The sequence below is a fragment of the Acinonyx jubatus genome, chromosome B1, assembly GCF_027475565.1.
Source record: "Acinonyx jubatus isolate Ajub_Pintada_27869175 chromosome B1, VMU_Ajub_asm_v1.0, whole genome shotgun sequence".
Classification (NCBI taxonomy): domain Eukaryota; kingdom Metazoa; phylum Chordata; class Mammalia; order Carnivora; family Felidae; genus Acinonyx; species Acinonyx jubatus.
The window spans coordinates 130569149-130592973 of NC_069382.1; the positions used below are offsets into that span (position 1 = coordinate 130569149).

At 38.4% G+C, this 23825-nt stretch overlaps 1 protein-coding gene and 1 long non-coding RNA gene across 2 annotated transcripts in view; both read left to right on the forward strand.

Annotated features, from left to right (window-relative positions):
- HSD17B11 (hydroxysteroid 17-beta dehydrogenase 11) overlaps window positions 1-23825 on the forward strand; it is a 33941-nt gene that overhangs the window by 7376 nt on the left and 2740 nt on the right. The window contains exons 2-6 of the mRNA XM_015067265.3: window positions 126-233; window positions 2320-2451; window positions 4297-4403; window positions 10424-10561; window positions 20576-20692. Of these exons, the coding sequence (XP_014922751.1) occupies window positions 126-233; window positions 2320-2451; window positions 4297-4403; window positions 10424-10561; window positions 20576-20692 (602 nt within the window). The remainder of the gene's footprint in view (window positions 1-125; window positions 234-2319; window positions 2452-4296; window positions 4404-10423; window positions 10562-20575; window positions 20693-23825) is intronic.
- On the forward strand, window positions 5384-7275 carry LOC128314514 (uncharacterized). The gene is made up of 2 exons (XR_008296248.1): window positions 5384-6223; window positions 6480-7275. It is a non-coding gene; the product is annotated as an uncharacterized LOC128314514 (long non-coding RNA).

Sequence of the window (23825 nt, forward strand, 5' to 3'; positions counted from 1 at the left end):
GCATCCAGTTAAATTATTGCCAAATGCTAGTTCAAACAACCTGACTATCCTTCATTATTTTCAGTTGTTGATATAGGTTCATGTTATTTATTTTGTTCTCTTTTTTTTGTTGTTGCCTTTCCTAGCACGGAATTGAGGACACAGCTGCGGAATGCAGGAGACTGGGTGCGAAGGCTCATGCCTTTGTGGTAGACTGCAGTAATCGAGAAGATATTTACAGCTCTGCAAAGAAGGTGAAATTTTACATTTGGTTAGGATCGTATCATGTCAGAGCTAGGAGGGATTCTGGAGGTGACCTCGTCATGATGCAGACAAAGTAGCAGAAGTTTTGTGACTTGCCCAAGTTGAGCAGCCAGCTCGTGGCAGACCCAGAACTAGAATGTAGAACTGAGGTTCCCAGACTTTGGTGTGTTCTGGAATCTTCCAGAGAGCTTTTTAAAAAATAGACACCCCAAAGGTTTCTTTCAGTAAATCAAGGGCTGGGCCCAGGAATCTGCATGTATAATGCCTTACACACCCACACCTCACCCATCTAATTCTGCTACAGGTAAATTCTTGGATGACACTGAGAAACACTGGCAGGGTCTTCTGACACCCAAAGAACTGAGTCAGGGAGTTAGGATAAATTTAATTGCTTATCAGGCTTTGATCATAGATAGATAGATTTCTATAAAGCATTGTTTGCTTTTTCTGTATATAACTGAGATGTGCTATGTATATATATCATGGAGTTTCACTCTGAACACATTCGTACATATATTTGTTAACTAAATACTACGATAGTAAGAAGATCAGTAGAAATACCTGGGCAAATTCCTTAAAATACACATTCCTGGACCTCACCCCCAGAAAATCAGATTTCAGCACAGTATAAAGATTCTGATTCAAGCAGCCTTGAGAACCTCTTTGTTTAGGGAATTTGAGTTTGAGGACATTTTGAACTTCTATTCTTGAATTGTAATCTTTTATTTCAAACTGATGCCTCTATTACTGGTGAGGCCTGAGCTTAGACAAAACAATAAGTAGAAATGACCCAGGCTAGTGGTGGGAAATAGCTTTCCTGGAAGGGAGTACAGTAAGAGCAGGGCCTGTAGGTAAGAAACGTCTGCACTTAACAATAACTGTTTTACCTAAAATTAACAATGGTTTTCCTTCATAGAGACCTACATGCTTCCAGTTAATACTAGGTGTATCACTGCAAATTTCTTAACCCCTCTGTGCCTACGTTTTCTCAATTATAAAATGGGGATCACAGCAGCACCTACCTCAGGGTTGTTAGGAGAATTAAGTGAATTAATGACGTAAAGTTTTTATATCAGTGCTTGGCACACAGTAATCACTTCTAGACTCATCTTGGAATAAGCTGTTCTGGAAAAGATAATTTCATTATTTGAACCTATTCCATTGTCTTGGGCTCTGAGGTCAGAAGATCTGGGAGTCTCAGCTTCATGTGACCTTTAGTAGCCATGTGATCTAGGACAAGAAACAGGCATTCAGTGTTTCATGTTCTTCCTCTCTAAGTGTACCAGGAGTTGCAGGCTCATAGAATTATTGTGAGAATTAAATGAGATAAATAATGAAATCGTGCAAAATGCATAGCACAATAAAAGTCTTTAATAGGCTATTTGTCACGTCCTCCTCAGTCCCCCAGCACACTGCAGCACTATCTAATAATGGTAACTCCTAACAGAAGTTAGCTTTTATTTAGAACACAATGTATAACAGAATGCATTGTAACTCTAGGGTCCAACCACCAAGAAACTTAGTTACTCAAAGAACCGTAAAAATATCAGATAGGATATTCTTTTGTTGCCAGCCCATAGGCCAACTGCCACCAGGGGAAGATAGTTGGTGAACAATAGAATGGAGTGACAGACCACAAAAATAAAGCAATAGAAGGTGTGACTAGCTTAATGGTATAATCAGTTTTACATAGTTTCTTATATAGTCCCTGCATTTGCCAATTATTATTATTTTTTTTTTGCTTACCCTTTGAAGTAGTATTTAAAAAATAAATGCTAGGTTATTGTCACCAGTTTTGTTTTTATTTGCCAGATGCCTCTCGGGTATAATAAATAGAGCAAAGTCAAGAGACTACATTGCAAAAGAAAATTTCTACCTGCCAGACTTCCAGGTCTAGCTGTTTTGAAATTAAGTAGCTAAGATTAAAAAGTTCTTTTTTCCATTTTGGCACATAGATTACAAAACTACTCTTTTTTTCACATCTGATTAAAAAAACACATAGTTCTTTAATGATCCTTGCATGCAAACCTTCCTTTGTAACTCTTAATGTTGCAGATATTTGTCTTATTTTTAAAGGTGAAAGCAGAAATTGGAGATGTTAGTATTTTAGTAAATAATGCTGGTGTAGTCTACACATCGGATTTGTTTGCTACACAAGACCCTCAGATTGAAAAGACTTTTGAAGTTAATATACTTGCACATTTCTGGGTAGGTATGACTTCTTTTACAAGAACATTCCCTTTTGTAAAACCCAAAGACTATGTTTAAAGTGGAGCTTTCAGTAGACATAAAGATGTGTCAAATCAATACTGAAGTTTTCTCCAGGCACTAAGGATAACATCATACAAAGAGGTCATTTTTGAGGGTGCCTGGCTGGTGCCATCAGAAGAGCATGCAACTCTTGATCTCAGGGTCATGAGTTCGAGCTCCATGTTGGATGTAGAGATTACTAAAAAAAATAAAGAAACTTTAAAAAAAAAATGAGTCAATTTTCTTTTATTTTTTAAAAATTTTTTAGTGTTTATTCATTTTTGAGAGAGAAGGGGGGAGGGACAGAGAGAGAGGGAGACACAGAATGTGAAGCAGGCTCCAGGCCTCAGGCTCCCAGCTATTAGCACAGAGCCTGACATGGGGCTTGAACCCATGAACGGCGAGATCATGACCTGAGCCAAAGTCGGGCGCTCAACCAACTGAGCCACCCAGGTGCCCCCCAAAGAAGTCAATTTTCTTTCTTCCCTTTTTTTTTAATGTTTATTTATTTTTGAGAGAGAGAGAGAGAGAGACTGAGCATGAGTGGGGGAGGGGCAGAGAGAGAGAGGGAGACAGAGTCTCCAAAGCAGGCTCCAGGCTCCAAGCTGTCAGCCCAGAGCCTGTCGTGGGGCTCGAACCATGAGATATGACCTGAGCCAAAGTCGGAAGCTCAACCGACTGAGTCACACAGGTGCACCCAAACAGTCAATTTTCATGCTGTGGTCAAATCTCATCAACCATTTTCCCTCCCCGCCCCTTAAAAATATTAATAATAATAATTAATTAATAATAAACTTCAGCTGTTATATGTTTTAATTTTGAACTGGATTCTTAAAAAAAATTAAAAACAAAAATAAACTAGATTCTCACATCTCTATGTGATCTTATTTATGAAAGAAGGAATTAGAGATAATCCAAGTCCTCTTCTGTGGTTCTGTTAAAAGTGAGCCCAGTTTGCTTTTCAGATTCTCAGGAGACTCAGGCCTTGAGTATTTTCTGGCCCCAAAGCTGCAAACTTTATTATAAATCTCACCATTCAAGGTCTATAGATTAGAGAGAGAGAGAGAGAAAAAAAAAAAGAATTTCTGAAGAGGCTGAAAATTGCCCAAATAGCCCATTCCTGAAAGGGCCTCTCAAAGTTTTCTTGGATGTCAGTTTGGGAAGCATAATCTCAAAAGAATGTTGGAGTTGGTAAAAATGCAGTATTATCTTATGTCAGTATTTCCAAGTTATTGACCTATGTCTTTGTATTTTTATAACTTACAAGTTTGCCTGTCTTTCTGCCTCTGTTAGAATGTAGGGCATTGCCTTAATTGTTTTTGAATCCTCATCACATAATAGGTGCTCAGTAAATATTTATTGCATTCGGTGACTACTAGAAGATTGCTGTTCACTTCAATATTTTGGTAAATGACATAACCAAACTATTTGCTAACAATTTCACATTGCATATAAATTCTTTTGATAACTATAGATTATTATATCTATTCAGTATATGAAATGATAGAAAGTATCAGTGACAAAAGGTAAAGAGAGGACCAGGGCATATTAGAAGTTCACAATTTAAGTGAAATGGATTCTTAAAGTTTTCAGTATCCATTGCCTTGCTTAATTAGTTTTTCTAATCCAGGCATCCTATCCATTTGCCTCATGTGGCCACATTTGGCAGTTAATCTAAATTTTTTTTTCTTTTATACTAGGAAAATGTTAATAAAGTATAGCTTTGTCTGGAAATCTTCCCAATAGGTCTACAAAATCAGAAATAACAATATACCATTGTCTCTTAATCAACACTATTTCTAGACTACAAAAGCATTTCTTCCAGTGATGATGAAGAATAATCATGGCCATATTGTCACTGTGGCTTCAGCAGCTGGGCATACTGGGGTCCCCTTCTTACTGGCATATTGGTAAGTCAGGATATGGTTCCTTAATTTGTTCCTATGCTTGTATGTGATTTCTTACCCTAATGAAAACTACCGTTAATGATGATAAACTTGAAGTTGCCGAAATAGTCAGTTGCACAGTCTCTTGTACAATAGCTTTATCAATCATTAATCCCCTCCAGGCTGACCATTCTAGAGGTGGCTGCAGGGAAATTGTCCAATTAGAAGGCAGCTCTTAAAGCAGTTCTCATCCCTTGTAGGAGCAAGAAATTATAGAACAAGAGTAATCTTTTTGTACCATGAATAAAAGTTAATAATTTTTAATAAAGTAACTTTGTGGGAACAAAGTAGTGTAAAGAGAAAGTATAATCCAGGATTCTAAATGTGGTAAACATCTAAATAGTGGAATTGTTGTAAAAAAAAAAAACTATAATAGTTATCCATTTAAAAATCCCTGCCATTGTAATAACTGAAGAACTTAACTATCACAAGCAGGGAACAGTAATGGTGTGCTCCACTGTATACTGTAAAGACAATTCTTTGCAATATAGTGAGGCCACCATAGCCAACAGGAACCTATGAGTTGCACACACCCCAACAGTGCTTGGCCAATTTCTAGAAACAACAGATATAGTTGTATGCATATAAATATATAAACACAGGCATGGGTGGGTATCTTGTTTTTATATAATATCTACACGTGTATACATACGTATGTATGCATATATATAAAAGATATATATCTTGCATTTAAAAGTTTGCAAGGTGGGAATGCAAGCTGGTGCAGCCATTTGAAAACAGTAAGGAGGTTCCTCAAAAAATTAAAAATAGAACTACCCTACAACCCAGCAATTGCACTACTAGGTATTTATCCAAGGTACATATGCACCCCAATGTTTATAGCAGCACTATCAACAGTAGCCAAAGTATGGAAAGAGCCCAAATGTTCATCGATGGATGAATGGATAAAGAATATATATATATACATATACAATGGAGTATATATATACAATGGAGTATTACTCAGCAATCAAAAAGAATGAAATCTTGCCATTTGTAACTACGTGGATGGAACTGGAAGGTATGATGCTAAGCGAAATTAGTCAGAGAAAGACAAATATCATATGACTTCACTCATATGAGGACTTTAAGAGATAAAACAGATGAACATAAGATAAAGGAACACAAAAATAAAAACAGGGGGACAAAACATAAGAGACTTTTTTTTTTAATTTTTTTTTTTTAACATTTATTTATTTTTGAGACAGAGAGAGACAGAGCATGAACGGGGGAGGGTCAGAGAGAGGGAGACACAGAATCTGAAACAGGCTCCAGGCTCCGAGCCGTCAGCACAGAGCCGGACGCGGGGCTTGAACTCACTGACCGCGAGATCATGACCTGAGCCGAAGTGGGCCGCCCAACCGACTGAGCTACCCAGGCGCCCCTAGAGACTCTTAAATATGGTGAACAAACAGAGGATTACTGGAGGGGTTGTGGGAGGGGGATGGGCTAAATGGGTAAGGGGCATTAAGGAATCTACTCCTGAAATCATTGTTGTGCTATATGCTAACTAATTTGGATGTGAATTTAAAAAAATAAAATTAAAAAAAAAGAAAAATGTGATAAGATGGTCCACAGTAATTAACTCATATATATTAGTATTTCCCAATATGTTAAGGCAAAGGCAGGTATATCTACTGAAAATGCCCAAGGAACAGCTTGAACTTTTTAGGTAGGTTAACCAATGAAGAAACTTATATTCTATAATTAAAATAGAATCAACTTTTATCCAGAGAATGGAGTAATTTAGCCTTAATGACTGACATTTGACAGGGGAGACCAAGGTCATTCTAAGACGTCTGATTCTTTTTCTTATTTTTTATTTTTTTTTTAAATTTTTTTTTTAACGTTTTATTTATTTTTGAGACAGAGAGAGACAGAGCATGAACGGGGGAGGGTCAGAGAGAGGGAGACACAGAATCTGAAACAGGCTCCAGGCTCTGAGCTGTCAGCACAGAGCCCGACGCGGGGCTCGAACTCACGGACCGCGAGATCATGACCTGAGCCGAAGTCGGCCGCTTAACCGACTGAGCCACCCAGGCGCCCCTAAGACGTCTGATTCTTAAGTTGCACTCTTTACAATCTTTCCACAAAACTCATCTCCCATAGGAAACCAAATCAAATCATTATTTGATATGCCTTAAGGTTACTAAAGATGAGGAGAATAAATTGTTTTAGTGTCTAGACATTTTCCTTTAACAAAAGTTGTTAATATCCTGGTCAGAAACCATACCTAATTATGTGTTCTCTACTGCACTTGGACCTCAATACCTATTAAGTAACAACAGCAACAAGAGGGGTGTGTGGTTCCCAGCCTCATCCCTAGACTGTTGCAAAACTCCTCTGTCACATGGTATGCATAAGCTAAGACTTTCCCATCCAGTCCAAATGGAAATAGTCCAGAAACAATTCAGTTATCTTTTACCTGAGGGTCCCATATACTGTGGGTATAGTAAGTAATTCATGAATGTTTATTTTCCTTGAAAAGTCAAGATGAGCTTCCTGTGCTTCTGTTTATGTGTTTTGTTTTGTTTTTACTATTTGATCTCTCATGAACAGTTCATTGTAGCTTTATCCAGAAGCCATTGAAATGAGAGTTATCTAATTATCTTTGAACTTTACTGCAGTGGCAGAAATAATTCTAAGCATTGTAATTTGTGTATTACATATCTTAGTGATGTTAAAGATGGAATTTATTTTCTAATGTGACCTTGTGGCATGTACTATAACCCCCAAAACCCTGTAACTATATTTTCTAATATGGCACAAAAAAGTATATAGACACTTATTAAATCTGGAATTATGTGAAAAAAATAAATAAAAGTTTGCAAGGATATATACCAAGCCATTTTACTTGAACCACACCTAGAGTGTGGTTATTCTTTGGTAATGACAAGTAATTTTATTTTGTTCATCTATATTTTCTGTCTTCCTTTCCTTCCCTTCCCTCCCTTTTCCTTTCCTTTCCTTTCCTTTCTTAACATATATTTGTTTTCTAATAGTTTCTAAAATGGGGTGCCTGGGTGGCTCGGTTGGTTGAATGTTTGACTTTTGTTTTTGGCTTAGGTCAAAATCTTACATTTCATGAGTTTAAACCCTACATTGGACCCTGCACTGGTAATGGGAAGCCTGCTTGGGATTCTCTCTCTCTCTCTCTCTCTCTCTCTCTCTCTCTGCCCCTTCCCCACTTACTCTCTCCATCTCCCTTGAAATGAATAAATAAACTTAAAAACATTTTTTTATGAACATAGACTTGGATTGAGTTTTTGGGTTTTGGGGGGGGTTTGTTTGTTTTTTAAGATGAAATAGCTGTTGAAGCAGTTACAGAACAGATGTGTGATGCAGATCATGTATTGTCTCTTTCAAACCCAGTTTAGGTTAGGTGATTGTCCCCTGGCCATCAAAGGCTCACATCATTTGGCATTGTTTTCCTTGATGAAAGCTAGCTGCAGGTGTTGCTACTCAGCTACTACACGAACTTCTACTCTCTGCCAGATTCTTAGTCCCCAGGCATTGAGGTGACCCAAGAGAATCAGAGGATCCAACAGGGCTGTGAATGCCCTGTCATGCTTCCTCCTCTTTGCCATGGTAAATACTGTAACTCTCTTGATTCTAATTTGATTCTACTCCACTGAATGTTTAGCTATGAAAACCAAGAGAGAACATGTTCTGTATGAGAAACTATTGATAGTGCTTTCAGCAGAAGTAAAAGTTCTCATCAAGTGTTGTCAAAGCAGGAACAACACACACAGTTTGTGCGCAGATTGCACACTACACAATTCTAGGGGGCACTGTGCATATTCGGGTCCCCTTAAACTTAAAAAATCTTCCAGGAGATGGCAGTAAAGTAGCTTTAGAAGAGGAGTAGGTTTTTCTGACTCACACAAAGGTACCCTTTGGGCTAGAAATAGAAATGTGCTGTGACTGTCTGGATGTATATATGACTGAACCCAAAAGGCCTGTATATAAACTTGTAAGATTCTGGCAGGTGGGTGTGAGGACCTCACCCTGCGGCTGCCCAAGGCAAACCTCCAGGTTCCCTTACTTGTTAAATCTGCCACTTGCCAATCTGGAGTGGCCTGCCTCTTTCTTTGCTCTCTCCCCCTGCCCTCTGTGTGCGGGGGAGGGGTGGGGACAGTTTCAGATCTTACCCAAGGAGCTCCAGAGGAGATTGCAAACCAACAACCCCCACAGTGCTTCAGCTTCCTTTTTGGTAAATGGGGATCATAGTAATACCTATTTCAAAGAGTTGTTGCGAGGAGCAAATGCAGTGAATACATCGGAAAAACTGAGGACAGTGCCTGACGTGTAGTAATCAATTTTACGTGCGATTATTTTTGTGTGGTTTTTCAAGTTAAGATTTACATTTTTCTTTCTGTTTTTTTTAAATTTTTTTTAATGTTTATTTCTGAGACAGAGAGAGACAGAGCATGAGTGGGGGAGGGGCAGAGAGAGAGGGGGACACAGAATCCGAAGCAGGCTCCAGGCTCTGAGCTGGCAGCACAGAGCCGGACGTGGGGCTCGAACTCACGGGCCGGGAGCTCATGACCTGAGCCGAAATCGGATGCTTAACTGACTGAGCCACCCAGGCACCCCAAGATTTACATTTTTCATGAGTAAAACTAGCCATCTATCTTTTAAGCCTTCAGTATATGTCTAAGGTTTAAAAGAAAAAAAAAGTTGAAAGAGAACTTTGCATAGCTTTGTATTTTCCAAAGCACAGGTTAATTGGCAAGAATTTACAGCTACTTTGTGTAATTGCTAATAAATACAGACTTAGAGAAAAATAATCTAGTAATTGATGGCACTGAGTTGAACATTTTAAAATGGTTAATATGGCAAATTTTATGTTATGTATATTGTCACACAATTTTAAAAAATTTTTTAATGTTTATTCACTTTTTGAGAGAAAGAAATAGAGAGTGGGGGGTGGAGCGGGTGCTGAGAGAGAGGGAGACACAGAATCCGAAGCAGGCTCCAGGCTCTAAGCGGTCAGCACAGAGGCTGATGTGGGGCTTGAACCCACGAACCATGGGATGATAACCTGAACCGGAGTCAGTCACTTAACCGACTAAACCACCCAAGCACCCCTATTTTCACATAAGTTTTAAAAATCAGTAATGTAATATTCCAAAAACCACTGAATTATACACTTCAAGTGGGAGAATTATATGATACATGAATTTATTTCTCAATAAAGCTGATTTAAAAAGAAAAAAAAAACCTAACTGGAAAATTAATGTCTGCTTAAAATATTATTAATTTGCCTCTCTTGGCAAATGAAGGAGCTGTGACAGTAAGAATTGCTTTGCATTTTGATTTATTTATTTGACAAATATTTTTTGAGCAGCTATTATAAGCCAAGCACTGTGGTAGGCCCTGGGGATTCCTTGGAAACCAAAATAGTCACAGAGCTTATAGTACAAGTTTGAGGGACAGACGTTTAAAAAAAAAAAAAAATTCACCCAAACAAGTATTTAATCACAAATCCAAAACAGGCTGTCATGTAAAACTGAAGATTACTGCATAATGGAAATAATTTAGACTAGGGGTCAGGAAAGGCCTTTTTGAGGAAGTGAAGCAGAGTCTGAAAGGGAAAATGGGACTTGTCCAGGAGAATTTACCCAGGAATTCCCTGAATGTATTAAATAATTAACAGGCTATGGAGACATTAAATCTTATGGAAACAGCAACAACAAAAACCAACGCTTTACCAGTTTTCCTAGCAAGACCTTTAAACCCACTCAGTTCTCGCTCCAATAAGTGTTCTGTGTCAATGCTTCTTAGACTTTAATGCCTATAAATTTACCTGAGGATCCGTAATGCACATTCTGATTTGGTAGGTCTGGGCTGGACCGTGAGACTCAGCTGATGGCCATGAGGCTCGGCGGAGGACCACACTTAACTAAAGAAAACAGACATCTGAATTCAATAGATACCACAGCTTTCTCTAATTATCTTCTGGCCTCTCTGTTTATTTCCAGTTCAAGCAAATTTGCTGCTGTTGGATTTCATAGAGCTTTGACTGAAGAACTGGCTGCCTTAGAAAGAACCGGAATCAAAACAACATGTCTCTGCCCTAATTTCATAAATACTGGCTTCATCAAAAACGCAAGTACCAGGTAAGTTGAGACAGAAATGAAGACGACAAAAGGAATGGTGATTGCTATGAATATCAGCCATTCCGTGGGTTTTCTTAAATATTTTAATCCTTAAAACACCTGACATTCAATTCCCTTAGCTCATCTCAATTTCAGCTCCTGTAGATTGTGGGAAAGCAGGTGAGGCAAAGAGAAGGGGAGAATATATGTAAACATAAATATGAGGAACTCAGGTGAACTTGGTAATCCTCCTTTTTTTTCTTTTCCTGAGCAGTGGTTTTCTGACTTAAGTATACATACCTTTCACCAGGAGTGCTTGGGAACCATGTAGAGGTCCGACTCCCAGAGATGTTGATTACTTGCATTTGGCTAGGAGAGGGTAGTGGTGGGGAAAGGGCCTTGGGACTCTGTTTAACAAGCATCATCGGTAATCTAGAGATTATCCTCCATAGTGAGCACTAGTCTTTACTTAGTTAAAAAATAAAACTATATGGCTCAGCATCCGACTTCAGCTTAGGTCATGATCTTATGGTTTGTGAGTTGAAACCCCATATTGGGCTCTCTGCTGTCAGCTCAGAGACCTCTTTGTTCAGATCCTCTACCTCTCTGTCTGCTCCTCCCCTGTGTGCACTCTCTCTCTCTCAAAAATAAATAAACATTTTTTAAAAACTTATAAAACTATAAAGGATAAGCTCTGAGGTTAGTTTTTTTTTTTAAGTTTATTTATCTTGAGAGAGACAGAGACAGCACAAGTGAGGATGGGCAGAGAGTGAGAGAGAGAATCTCAAGCAGTCTCCAAGCTGCCATCGTAGAGCCTGATGTGGGGCTCAAACCCATGAGGCTGTGAGATCATGACTTGAGCTGAAACCGAGAGTTGGATGTTAACCATTTGAGCCACCCAGGTGCCCCAGAGGTTAATTTTTAATGTTTCTTTTCTTTGGGAGTAGTTTTATGTCTTTGTAACATGATGCATAACTTTAAAAAATTCCAACATACAGAAAAATACGAATAAGTAAGAAAGTTTATTTTTAAATTGCCTTGAAACCTTCTATCTACTGCAAACTACTCAACATTTTGATGAACATCCTTCCAGACATCTCTCCGTGTATAGCTTAAATGTCTACATTATATGTAACTGGCATATATTACACGTGGGGTTCTGAAAACTGTAGGTAAACTACTTATTTCCCTCAGCCTTATGTCATGGACATCATTTCATGTCAGTAAAGACAGAACTTTATCATAAATTGTGTTGGTTACTTAGTCTGAACATTAGTATCTACTAGTGATTTTTACCCTGGCACAGCTGCAATGAACACCCCAGTGATGAAGTTTTGGGGTGATGGGGGGGTTCGTAAGGTCCAGAGTTGACAGCCAGGAAAGAATTCTTGAAGACGTTTTTGGTGCCAAACTAGTGATTTTATTAAAGCATGGGGACAGGACCCATGAGCAGGAATAGCCACATGGGGTTGTGACAGGTAACTCATTGTATACCCTCAGGTTGGGGCAGAGTCAAGGATAGAGTAAGTCTCTAAGGTATTTTGGAAGCAAGGTTTTTAGGACCTTGAGTGGCTAGCTATTCCTAGGGAAACACCACTTATTACCATTTAATAAAACCCCAGTCATGAGACTCTTCAGATGTATATGAGGGGGGGAAGCATAAACTTGGAGGATGATTGACAACATATAAATTGGGGCAGTTGAGGTAAAGGAAGTAGACTTACAGGATCCTCAAGGTTGTGACAGTGTTAAGCCAAGGTTCTCTTTTGCCCCTAGCAAACTGTCATCATCCAGGCAGCTGAGCCCCTATAGAGGGAGGTCACTCTGCTGGTTTGAAGGACTTGTCAATGGGCTGTAGGCAGTAAGGGAATTTAGTTTTTCATTTGTCTTAGTTTCCCACATCACCATGGCAGTTTTCTTTGTTCTTCGGTAGCCAGGAGTGTCTGAGGAATATCACACACATTCCACCTGGGTGGTGGGGGTAGTGGGTATGTGTGTGGCAGCCTGTATTTTGCCCTCAGCTTGCCCCAAGCTCCCTCATCACTAATGCGCACATATTTTCACATTTTGGTGGTGTCTCCTTCAGGTAGATTTTAGAAGAGGGATTACTGGGTCAAAGGGTGTACACATTTTAAATATTCGTACATGCTGCCAAACTGCCCCGGAAGTGTTTCACCAATCTGCACCTGTACCCACGGGGGAGGAAGAGCGCCACCGCTTTTCTACTTCGTCAGCAGCCTGCCTTCTGGTGATGTTCTGCCCTTTCCATACAGGAAGGATCATCTTTGTTTCCTGATGACCTAGTAGCTACATTAAAGTGTTTTCTTATGTTTTTTGGTAGTAGGGCTTCTTTCCTTCTTTTTATTTTTTTTTAGGTTTATTTATTTATTTTCAGAGAGACACAGCACACACACAAGGGGGGGGGTGCAGAGAGAGAGTGCGTGCGAGAGAGAGAGAGAGAATCTCAGGCAGGCTCCCCACTGTCAGTGCAGAGCCCATGAACTGTGAGATCATGACCTAAGCCATAACCAAGAGTTGGATGCTTAACCAACTGAGCCACCCAGGTGCCCCTTTTTAAATTTTATTTAAATGTTTATTTTTTGGTAGTTTGACGTCTTTTTTTAAAATTTTTTAAAATGTCCATTTATTTATTTTGAGAGAGAGACTGTGCAAGCAAGGGAGGGGCAGAAAGGGGAAGGTGGAAAGAATCCCACGCAGGTTTTGTGCTGTCAGCACAGAGCCTGACACAGGGCTCGATCCCACAAGCCATGAGATCATGACCTGAGCTGAAATCTAGAGTTGAATACCCAGCTGACTGAGCCACCCAGGCACCCCAGTAGTTTGACTTCTTTTGTCAATTGCCTGTTTCATGACCTCTGCTCACCTTTTCTATTGAGCTATAGACTTTTAAATTAATATCTATAGGTTCATTGTACATTCAAGATACTATCTTATATGTCATACACATTGCATATATTTTCCCCAGTTTGCTATTTGCCTTTCAACTTCTTTTTATTTAGTTTTACATTAAAACTTCTCAGTTTATTTTCCATCATGGCCTATAGGTTTGGCGAGATATTTATAAAGGTCTTTTTCAGCCCAAGCTTATAAAAATACCCACCTATATTTATTTCTCCAGTACTTTTATGGTTGGATTTTCACATTTGGAGCTTTGCTCCACACAAATTTACTTTAAGAAATAAGGTCATGGTAGGGGCACCTGGGTGACTCAGTTGGTTGAGCCTCTGACTCTTGATTTCAGCTCAGGTCATGATCCCAGGGTCATGAGATCGATCGAGCCCTGTGTCCCTGCTTGGGATTTTCTCTCTCTCTCTCTCTCTCTCTCTCTCCCTCTCTCTCTCTCTTTCTCTCTCTCTCTGCCTGTCTCCTCTGCTTACATGTTCTCGCCCTCCTTCTAAAATTAAAAAAAAAAAAGTCACCGTATAGCTTGTTTTTCCCAAATAGTTAATGAATTATTTTGCATTATTTATTAAATAATACATCATTTCCTTCACTACTTTGAAATGTTATCTTTATAGTAAATCTGCATACATACTGGGATCTATCATGCTGATAAGATTCAATTTTTATTTATTTTTTAATGTATGTTTAGTTTTGAGAGAGACAGAGTGTGAGTGGGGGAGGGGCAGCAAGAGAGGGAGACATAGAATCTGAAGCAGGTTCCAGGCTCTGAGCTGTCAGCATAGAGCCCTACATGGGGCCTGAACTCACAAACCACAAGATCATGACCTGAGCTGAAGTCGGACGCTTAACCAACTGAGCCACCCAGGTGCCCCTAAGATTCAATTTTTAAATTTCATTTTGCCTCTTTCCCCCAATTCATCTGCCTTTGGTAAAAATATATTTTAAATTAATGAAGAATATTCAATGTGGCACTTTGGGAAAATATCAGGTTCTATTTAAATACATCTTAATGTAAATATGTCTACCCACAGTTATAGAGTAGAAAGCCAACATCAAGCAGAAATTTGGTAGCTGTGCAAAGATCTGATGCCCTACAAAGAATCTATCAAATTGTCCTAAAAGTCCATTTTTAAGATACAATTTTGTTAGAAAACAAAAGCATATTTATTTCAGAAGACCTAGTGTTTAAACTCATCTGTATTAATCAAATAAACCCTAATTGGACTCTGAAGAGAAAACAAAAGATGAATTATTTCGGGGTCCTGAGGAGTGGAACTGACCAGAAGTAGAAAGAGGATAAAACTTCACTAAACTGTCAAACAAGTACTGTATGATCTCACTTAAGTGTGGAATCTAAAAAAGCTGGACTCATAAAAACACAGTAAAATGGTGGTTACCAGGAGTGGGGGAATTGAGGAGATAATTCCAGTAAGATAACTCCAGTAAGTTAACTCCTGGAGTTCTAATGTGCAGCATAGTGATTATAGGCAGCAATATTGTATTATAAACATCAAAGTTGCTAAGAGGCTAGATCTTAATTGTTCCCATCACACACAAAAAATAACCATGTGATATGATAGAGGTGTTAGCTAATTCCACAGTGATAATCATATTGCAATATATAATTGTATCAAATCAACACATTGTACACCTTAAACTTACATGTGATATGTGATGTGTCAATCATATCTCAATAGAACAAATAAATTTTTTTAAGAGTTCATTAAAATTAAAAGGGAGTGTCACAGAGAGTAGTACCATCCTCAAGGGTAAGATTTGCCAATTTCCTCCATTATTTAATTATTTTCAGGGGGAAAACTCTCATTGGATCCTAATATAATATTTTGAGTCAGCTTTTTCACTCAGACTGCCTTTCAGCAGTTAAAAACAGGTACCATATTTTTATAAAATTATAATTGGGTTTTTTAACCTTGCCCCCAGGACAAGGCTACATAAACTAACGTTCCTTGTGGGCAAGAGTGCCCTCTCTGGCAAAGCTCTACTGGTGACAATTAAAAAAATAATTGGGGGAAATAAATAAATAATAATTGGGAAGCTTGCTATGGGGGGAAAAGGATAAATCGAAGTTGGCAGGAGTCTAGACCAATCACAGGAATATAACCTGGTTTAGCAAGGGTCTGGGTCTTGGTCCCTGCCACATGAACCCCTTTGAAGATAAACTGATACTAGAGTAGATACCAACGGTGAAGTTGGTTTTAATCTAGAAATTTAGTGCTAATTAGAAGACAGATAGATCTTACTCTATATTGTGGACACTAAATAAAATTTGTAATTTTCTTTTTTTTTTTAATATGTTTAATGTTTATTTATTTTTGAGAGACAGAGAGAGACAGCATGAGCGGGAGAGGGCAGAGAGAGATAGAGAGGGAGACCCAGAATATGAAGCAGGCTCCAGGCTCTGAGCTGTCAGCCCAGAGCCTGATATGGGGCTCGAACTCACAGACCGCGAGATCATGACCTGAGCCGAAGTTGGACGCTCAACTGACTGAGCCACCCAGGCGCCCCAAAATTTGTAATTTTCTTAAAACTCATGACAATGCTTTTGCTTGTAGAGATTAAGTAATTTACCTGTAAGGAACAGAACTGAGCCTCAGGCCAAACCTTTTCCCTTTTCACACAGAGGAGGGCCTTTCTGAAAGAAGGAAACTAAACAAACCTCAAAATGATTGATTCCAAAGAATTTGTATCATATTAATGTTGGGACTTACATTCCCTTTTAAAGCACATCAAAGATACCGTTTATTGATTCTTATATTTACACATCTAACACACTGCAAAGAAACTGGTTTACTATAGCAGTTATAATTCAGCATAATCTGAGTTAATTGGAATTAAGTGTAATCAGGTGTTCTGAGTAATTTTTTTTGACAGCTAAGAGTTATTTGCATTAAATAAACTTGGATATCAAGAAATCGTTTTATTAAAAACATTTTTTGAAAGCCTGCTGAATAGGTGCCCGACTAGGCGTAGATACCTTATATAAATTACCTCTAATCTCTAATCTAGGAGGACTAGATTTGGCACCAGGACATAGTTTGCCTATCCTTGCTCTAATGTTTATCTGCAAGATAAGTCTTACAATGCCCATTTTGTGAACAAAGAAACTGTAAGTTGGAGAAGTTGAGAAGATTGCTCAAGGTCACACAGCCTGAAAGTGGCAGACTGGAATTCCTACTAGCTCCCTAACTCCAAATGCCCTGCTATTCCTAGCTTTATTTCTTCACATAAATTTAAAAAATTTTTTTCCCAATGTTTATTTATTTTGAGAGAGAGAGAGAAAGAGAGAGAGAATGGGGGAGGGGCAGAGAGAGGGAGACACAGAATCAGAAGCAGGCTCCAGGCTCTGAGCAAGCTGTCAGCATAGAGCCCGACACGGGGCTCGAACTCACAAACCGTGAGATCACGTCCTGAGCCGAAGTTAGACACTTGGCTGACTGAGCCACCCAGGTGCCCCACTTTACATAAATTTTTAATTGAAGATTTTGTCCTGAGAAACACCATATTTAAAATGTGTACTAGATATGTCATTGGAGGTATCTTTATTGCTTTTGTGATAATGTATAATGATTATAAACAAAATTTAAATAATGTAGAGAAAAGCCCCTTCAAAGCTATAGATGCTGTTAGGTCTAGTTGATTTATATTTTTGTTCAAGTCTTCTGTTTCTTTGCTAATCTTTCTAGTTGTTCAATTCATTTTTGAAAGTAAAATTAATGTCACCAATTCTTATTTTTAAACTGTTTTTTCTCAATTCCATCAATTTTTCTTCATGTATTTTGGAGCTCTATCATTAGGTATATGAACAGTTTTTCATAAAATGTTCTTCCCTTGGGGCACCTGGTGGCTCAATCAGTTGAGCATCTAACACTTGATTTCAACTCAGGTTATGATCCCAGGGTCATGGGACTGAGCCCCAAGATTCTCTCTCTCTACGCCTTTCCCCTACTCGTGTGCACACTCTCTCCCCAAGATAAAGAAAAAATTTTAACGTTTGTTTTAAAAAAATAAATAAATAGGGGCGCCTGGGTGGCTCAGTCGGTTAAGCGGCCGACTTCGGCTCAGGTCATGATCTCGCGGTCGGTGAGTTCGAGCCCCGCATCGGGCTCTGTGCTGACAGCTCAGAGCCTGGAGCCTGTTTCAGATTCTGTGTCTCCCTCTCTCTGACCCTCCCCCGTTCATGCTCTGTCTCTCTCTGTCTCAAAAATAAATAAACGTTAAAAAAAATTTTTTTAAAATAAATAAATAAATAAATAAATAAATAAATAAATAAATAAATGTTTTTCTCTCAAATAAGTTATCTCTCTCTTTCCAATTAGTGATATAAACAATGTAACATAATCTGAATTTATGAATTTAGTGAAATTGGATATTCTGATGGAATTTTTTGGCAGTCAAGATTTATTTTTGTTTAATATCCTTTTAAAAACATCTATCCTCCTACATAAAATATGCATTAAAATTTTTCTCTAAAAATTTAGTTTTTGTGCGTGCTACAGAAAGATACTAGTTTTTGTTGGCTAGCACCATAAGAAAGAAAATGCTATGAAAGAAGGTGATGGGTAACATTTGTGTCATATGACTGTATTAAGTACTTCCCTACACATTACCAGTGGAGTGCTGAGGTCAGCTTAGACTCATTTGGGGACACAATGTTAATAGCTTGAAATCGGCCATGGTTCTTACACCATAGAAAGTAAATGGTACAAAACAGATAATTCTGTGCCCTAAGGAGCCAGTTGTGAAACATTTACTAGCAAACCACTGCATTAACTCCAGTTTTCAGATAAAATGCAAAAACAAAAACTTCTAAACTTTAAAGAGTAGCAATATCTTCCCCCAAATTACTCAGCTACTTAAGTGGTAGTTCGATTAATCAAACATAGTCCTTCTACCTGAAAATACCCTTTGTCCCTAAGTATTCCTATGCCCCACATGCATTCTCCTACCCTACACCAACAGATGGGCCTGAAGTGTTTTTGAATAGTTTCTACAAAATCGGTCATGAACATTTATTTCATAGGATTTACAACTCTTGTTAACATTAGACTGTCATAGGAAAACATTTTTCCATGTACTGATATTTTAATGTTTAAGATTTTATTCTGCCAATAAGTTGATTTTCTGGAAGTCTTTTGGTCTTTTAAAAATCATGATATTGGCTAGCCATTAAATATCATGAAAATTATTCTGGCAGAAGCTAAAACTTTGGATAAAGAGATCAAACACACTAAGAAAAGTTTAGTCAGTGCAACACCATTTGATTGATAGGCTCACAAGACCACAGTGTGAATGAGGGGGTATGCCGTACTGTTTACACAGGTGTTTGTGAGCTTTCATGGAGCCTGGGAATAGTGAAGTCTGGTAGCAATATGCTAGAAAGTTAATTTCCTTCTGGATACTTCAAGGTACAAGCATCCTTCACTTCCTAGATTCATCATCCTATTGCCCTAATACACTGCCTATTGCCACAGGCTAAAGGAATGCTTAGTCTTCTTCAAGCTTCCACTGCCTCCTCTGGACCAAAAGCTATCGCCTTTATTATTACATTTTCTCTCCTGTTGCTCTCCAGATTTTTCTTATGTAATTCTTCAGAGTCCAGGGTGAACACGGTGTTCTAATAAATGACTGACCTATGCTGAGAATGAAAGATGATATCCTATATATATATTTTAAACTCTGCCCTCCTTCATGTAGTCAATGATCACACTCACTTATAAGCATACTACTATACTTCTCAACTGTCCCAATTTTACTTTACTGCATATGTTTTGTATCTGAATGAACTATTCTATATTTGTTCTTAATGAATCCCATCCAATTCTCTTTGTCTCACTTCTCTTAACTAGTCACACACATTTAAAGTCTGCCTCCCCAAAATGTTAGTCAGTTTGGTGATGTTGGCAAATTTCATGAGTGTATTCAATTATGTACCTTTTTTTCTAAGTCATTAATAAAATGTTAAAAACTGACAACAATTCTTGTGTGACACCCATCCTTTTTTTTTTAAGTTTATTTATTTATTTTGAGAGAGAGAGAGAGAGAGAAAGAGCACAATCAGGGGAGGGGCAGAAAGAGACAGATAGAAAGAGAATCCCAAGTAGGCTCCACACTGCAAGCACAGAGCCTGATGTGGGTGTTGAACTCACAAACCATGAGATCAGGACCGGAGCCGAAACCAAGAGTCAGACACTCAATCGACTGAGCCACCCAGAAGCCCCCCCACCTTTTTAAAATTTTATTCGTTTATTTTCAGAGAGAGAAAGCAAGAGCAGGGGAGGAGCAGAGAGAAAGGGAGAGAGAGAATCCCAAGCAGGCGTCACACTGTCAGTGCAGAGCCTGACACAGGGCTCGAACTCACGAAACCGCGAAATCATGACCTGAGCTGAAACCAAGAGTCAGACATTTAACAGACTGAGCGACCCAGGCACCCCTTGTGTAACACCATTCTAAGTGCACATGTTCTAACAAACGTCACTCTTTAGGGACCACATAGTGCATATGCCAGGGTGTTTAGACAGTGAAGATCCAACATGGAACTAAGTAACAAAGCTGAAAATTAAATCAAGACCTAGTAAATATAAGGGTTCCATATGGAGATCAAGGACCTTGAGCTGAGCACACTTTTGTATTTTAATTTTCCCTGACACTTTAGAAATTGTTAACTAAGAGTCTTAGTGTGTAATAAAACTTGTGTAATGGTATTTGACCTTTTCCCCAAGACTTCTAAAGATTTAGAAGTGAATTTGTCAGTCTTAATCTAGCTGATTTATTTTTGAGTCCTGGCTCCTTCTATAATTCTTATTTGCAAAATAGGGACTGTCGTGTCTCCTTCACAGGCTGTTGTAAAACTTCAGTGAGATGTCCTCTGTAAGAGTGTTTAGCACAATGTGCAGTACATGATAAGCGCTAAATAAATGGTTGTTACTATTAATGCTAAAGCAGCTGCTATTTTTGAGCACTTATAATGGATCAGATGCTACAAAGTCCTTTATGTTATGAATCCTGTGGTAATTTATCATTTGTTTAGCACCAAACTAAAGCTAAAGTTTCAGGAAATGTTTTGTTGCTAAAGACTGCTTCTGATTTCAGTTTGGGACCCATTCTGGAACCTGAGGAAGTGGTAGACAAGCTGATGGATGGGATCCTCACTGAACAGAAAATGATTTTTATTCCATCTTCTATATCCTTGTTAACAGTACTGGAAAGGTAAGTGACAGTTAATGTCTATCAGCATTATAAACAAAGATTTATGTGTTATATATTTTCACTCATTTAAAACCAGACATTTGATAAAGTACAATTAAATGGAATTAAAGTAATAAAAATGATAGGCTTAAATAATCCCTCAGTGTGTTTTTTTAAGTTTATTTTTTAAAGAGAGTGTGAACAGGGGAGGGGGCAGAGAGCGAGGGAGAGAATCTGAAGCAGGCTCTGCACAGCCAGTGCAGAGCTGGATGTGGGGCTCCAGCTCACCAAACTGTGAGATCATGACCTGAGCCAAAACCAAGAGCCAGATGCTTAATCAACTGAGCTATCTGAACCCCAGTCCCTCAGTTTTTAAAACCCACATTTGTTAATCCTTGAAGCAAAGTTTATGCAGCAGTTGGGTAAATGAACTGAATAATTTCCACAAGTTTTAAAGTTTGGTTTTTTTTTTTTTTTTTAGAGAAGTGTGTATATTTCTAGAAGTCTTGTCTCATAAATGAATGACTATAAAGAAGGATAGGTGTTTTTTTGTTTCTTTAAAAAAACATTTTTTTAATGTTTATTTTTGAGAGAGAGAGACAGAGAGACAGAGCTCAAGCAGGGGAGGGGCAGAGAGAGGGAGACACAGAATCTGAAGCAGGCTCCAGGCTCTGAGCTGTCAGCACAGAGCCCAACAGCGGGGCTCAAACTCATTAGCCATAAGATTATGACCTGAGCCAAAGTCCAACATTGAACTGACTGAGCCACCCTGGCACCCCAAAGAAGGATAGTTTTTTAAGCATTGTTACATAATAGAATCATAGGACAACCATATTAGAGATTTGGGTTTTAAATATTCATTTAAATATACAACAGATAATCATTGAGCTCTTGTTTTGTACAAATCATACCGAACCATAGAAATTGTTAAATAATCTTTTACAACTTTAAAGATCCTTGAGCCTTGCTACTTCCACGGACCAGCAACATCAGCACCACCTAGGAGTTTGTTAGAAATACAGACTCTCAAAAAAAATGAAAAAGAAAAAAAGGAAGAAAGAAAAAAAAGAAGAAAGAAAAGAAAGAAAGAAAGAAAGAAAGACTCTCTTGGTGTCATGAACTAGAATTTGCATTTTAGTAAGATCTGCCATGTAGTTGATTTGAATACATATTCAAATTTGAGAAGTACTACTTTAGAGCAGTAGCTCTCAGCTTTGGTCACATTGGAATTCGCTTAGGGGTTTTCAAAATACTAACGCCTGAGACCTACTCCCCAAGACTGATGTCATTGGTCTGGAGTGTGGTCTGGTCTCTGAGAGATACAACTTCCCCAGTAATTCTGATGTACAGCCAAGATTGGAAACCACTGGTATAACCACCTTCCTCATAACACATTGCCTCATTACTCATATGTTAACACTGTGTGATAGTGAGGCTGATCCAGGTAGTGAGGGGAAGGTGAAGAGATGGCTTAGGTTAAAGGAAGAGAGGGAGGGAGGAAGGAAGGGAGGGAAGAGAGAAGAGAGAGGAAGGAAGGGAGGAAGCCTCTTGATCTTTGTCCCTACAGTCAGGCTTCTGCAACATGGTGGGGCATCAGGATCACTTAGGAGGATAATTTTAAAAATATAGATTCTTGGATGTCATCCCTAGAGGCTTTAATATTGGATGTTTTGGTTGGGACCCAGACATCTGTATTTTAACAGGCAACTGCCACAGGCAGTTGGTTGAAAGATCATACTTTGAGAATTACTGACCTAGGAACTGAAAACATTTCAAGAGATCAAAAGCATACACGACACATGTCAGGCTTTTTAGCCCCTTCTACAAGGAATTATGGTTGAACATACCTTAGAGGTTTAGATAATGAAACTCAAGGAGATCACCAAGGATCTCCTTGGTGAGTAACTAAGTTAAAACCTGTGAAGTGAAGAGCATTTTGCTTGTTACATTTCATAAGTAAGCACTCAGTGATTATAGTCCTTTAGAATGTAAGTCTATGAGGGAAGGAAATTTGCCTGTTTTTCATCACTGTATGTAGCCCCTGTACTTTGGAGAGTTGATGTACACATAGAGGGCACCAAAATGTTTGTTGATTGAATAAATTAATTCTATTTCCTAGACCTTTAGCATAGAGGCACAAAGTTTGTGCTCTGGGGTTAGATGAAGCTGTGTTTGTGACTTGCTCACACACGAACACAGATGAGTTGTTTATTTTTATTTATTTATTTATTTTCATATATGAAATTTATTGTCAAATTGGTTTCCATACAACACCCAGTGCTCATCCCAAAAGATGCCCTCTTCAGTACCCATCACCTCCCCTCCCCTCCACTCCACCCCCCATCAACCCTCAGTTTGTTCTCAGTTTTTAAGAGTCTCTTATGCTTTGGCTCTCTCCCACTCTAACCTCTTTTTTTTTTTTCTTCCCCTCCCCCATGGGTTTCTGTTAAGTTTCTCAGGATCCACATAAGAGTGAAACCATATGTTATCTGTCTTTCTCTGTATGGCTTATTTCACTTAGCATCACACTCTCCAGTTCCATCCACGTTGCCACAAAAGGCCATATTTCATTCTTGCTCATTGCCACGTAGTACTCCATTGTGTATATAAACCACAATTTCTTTATCCATTAGATGAGTTGTTTAATTTCTTTGAAGCTGTGTCGTCATCTGTCACATGCAGACAGTAAGGCTTTGTAGGACTGTGAGGAATAAATAAAATGATGCATTTGGAGTATTCAATAAAAGTTATATACAACTGTTATTATTATAATTAACACTATTATTATCATTGCCCTGATTTTTCTCTGACTGTGAGTGTTGAGTGCTCAATTGCCAAGCTTTATTTTAATGCCATCTGGTCAGATGTCTGTATATACAGTTGACCCTGAACAACATGGGTTTGAACTTTAGGGGTCTACTTATAGGTGGATTTTTTATAAGTACAGTACAGTATTATAAGTGTATTTTCTCCTTTGATTTCCTTAATAACATTTCCTTTACCCTGATTTACTTTATTATAAGAATATAGTATAGAATACAAATAACATATAAAGCATGTGCTAATTGACTGTTTATGTTATCAGGAAGGCTTCCAGTCAACAGTAGACTATTAATAGTTAAGTTTTGGGGGAGTCAAAAGATACATGTGTGTT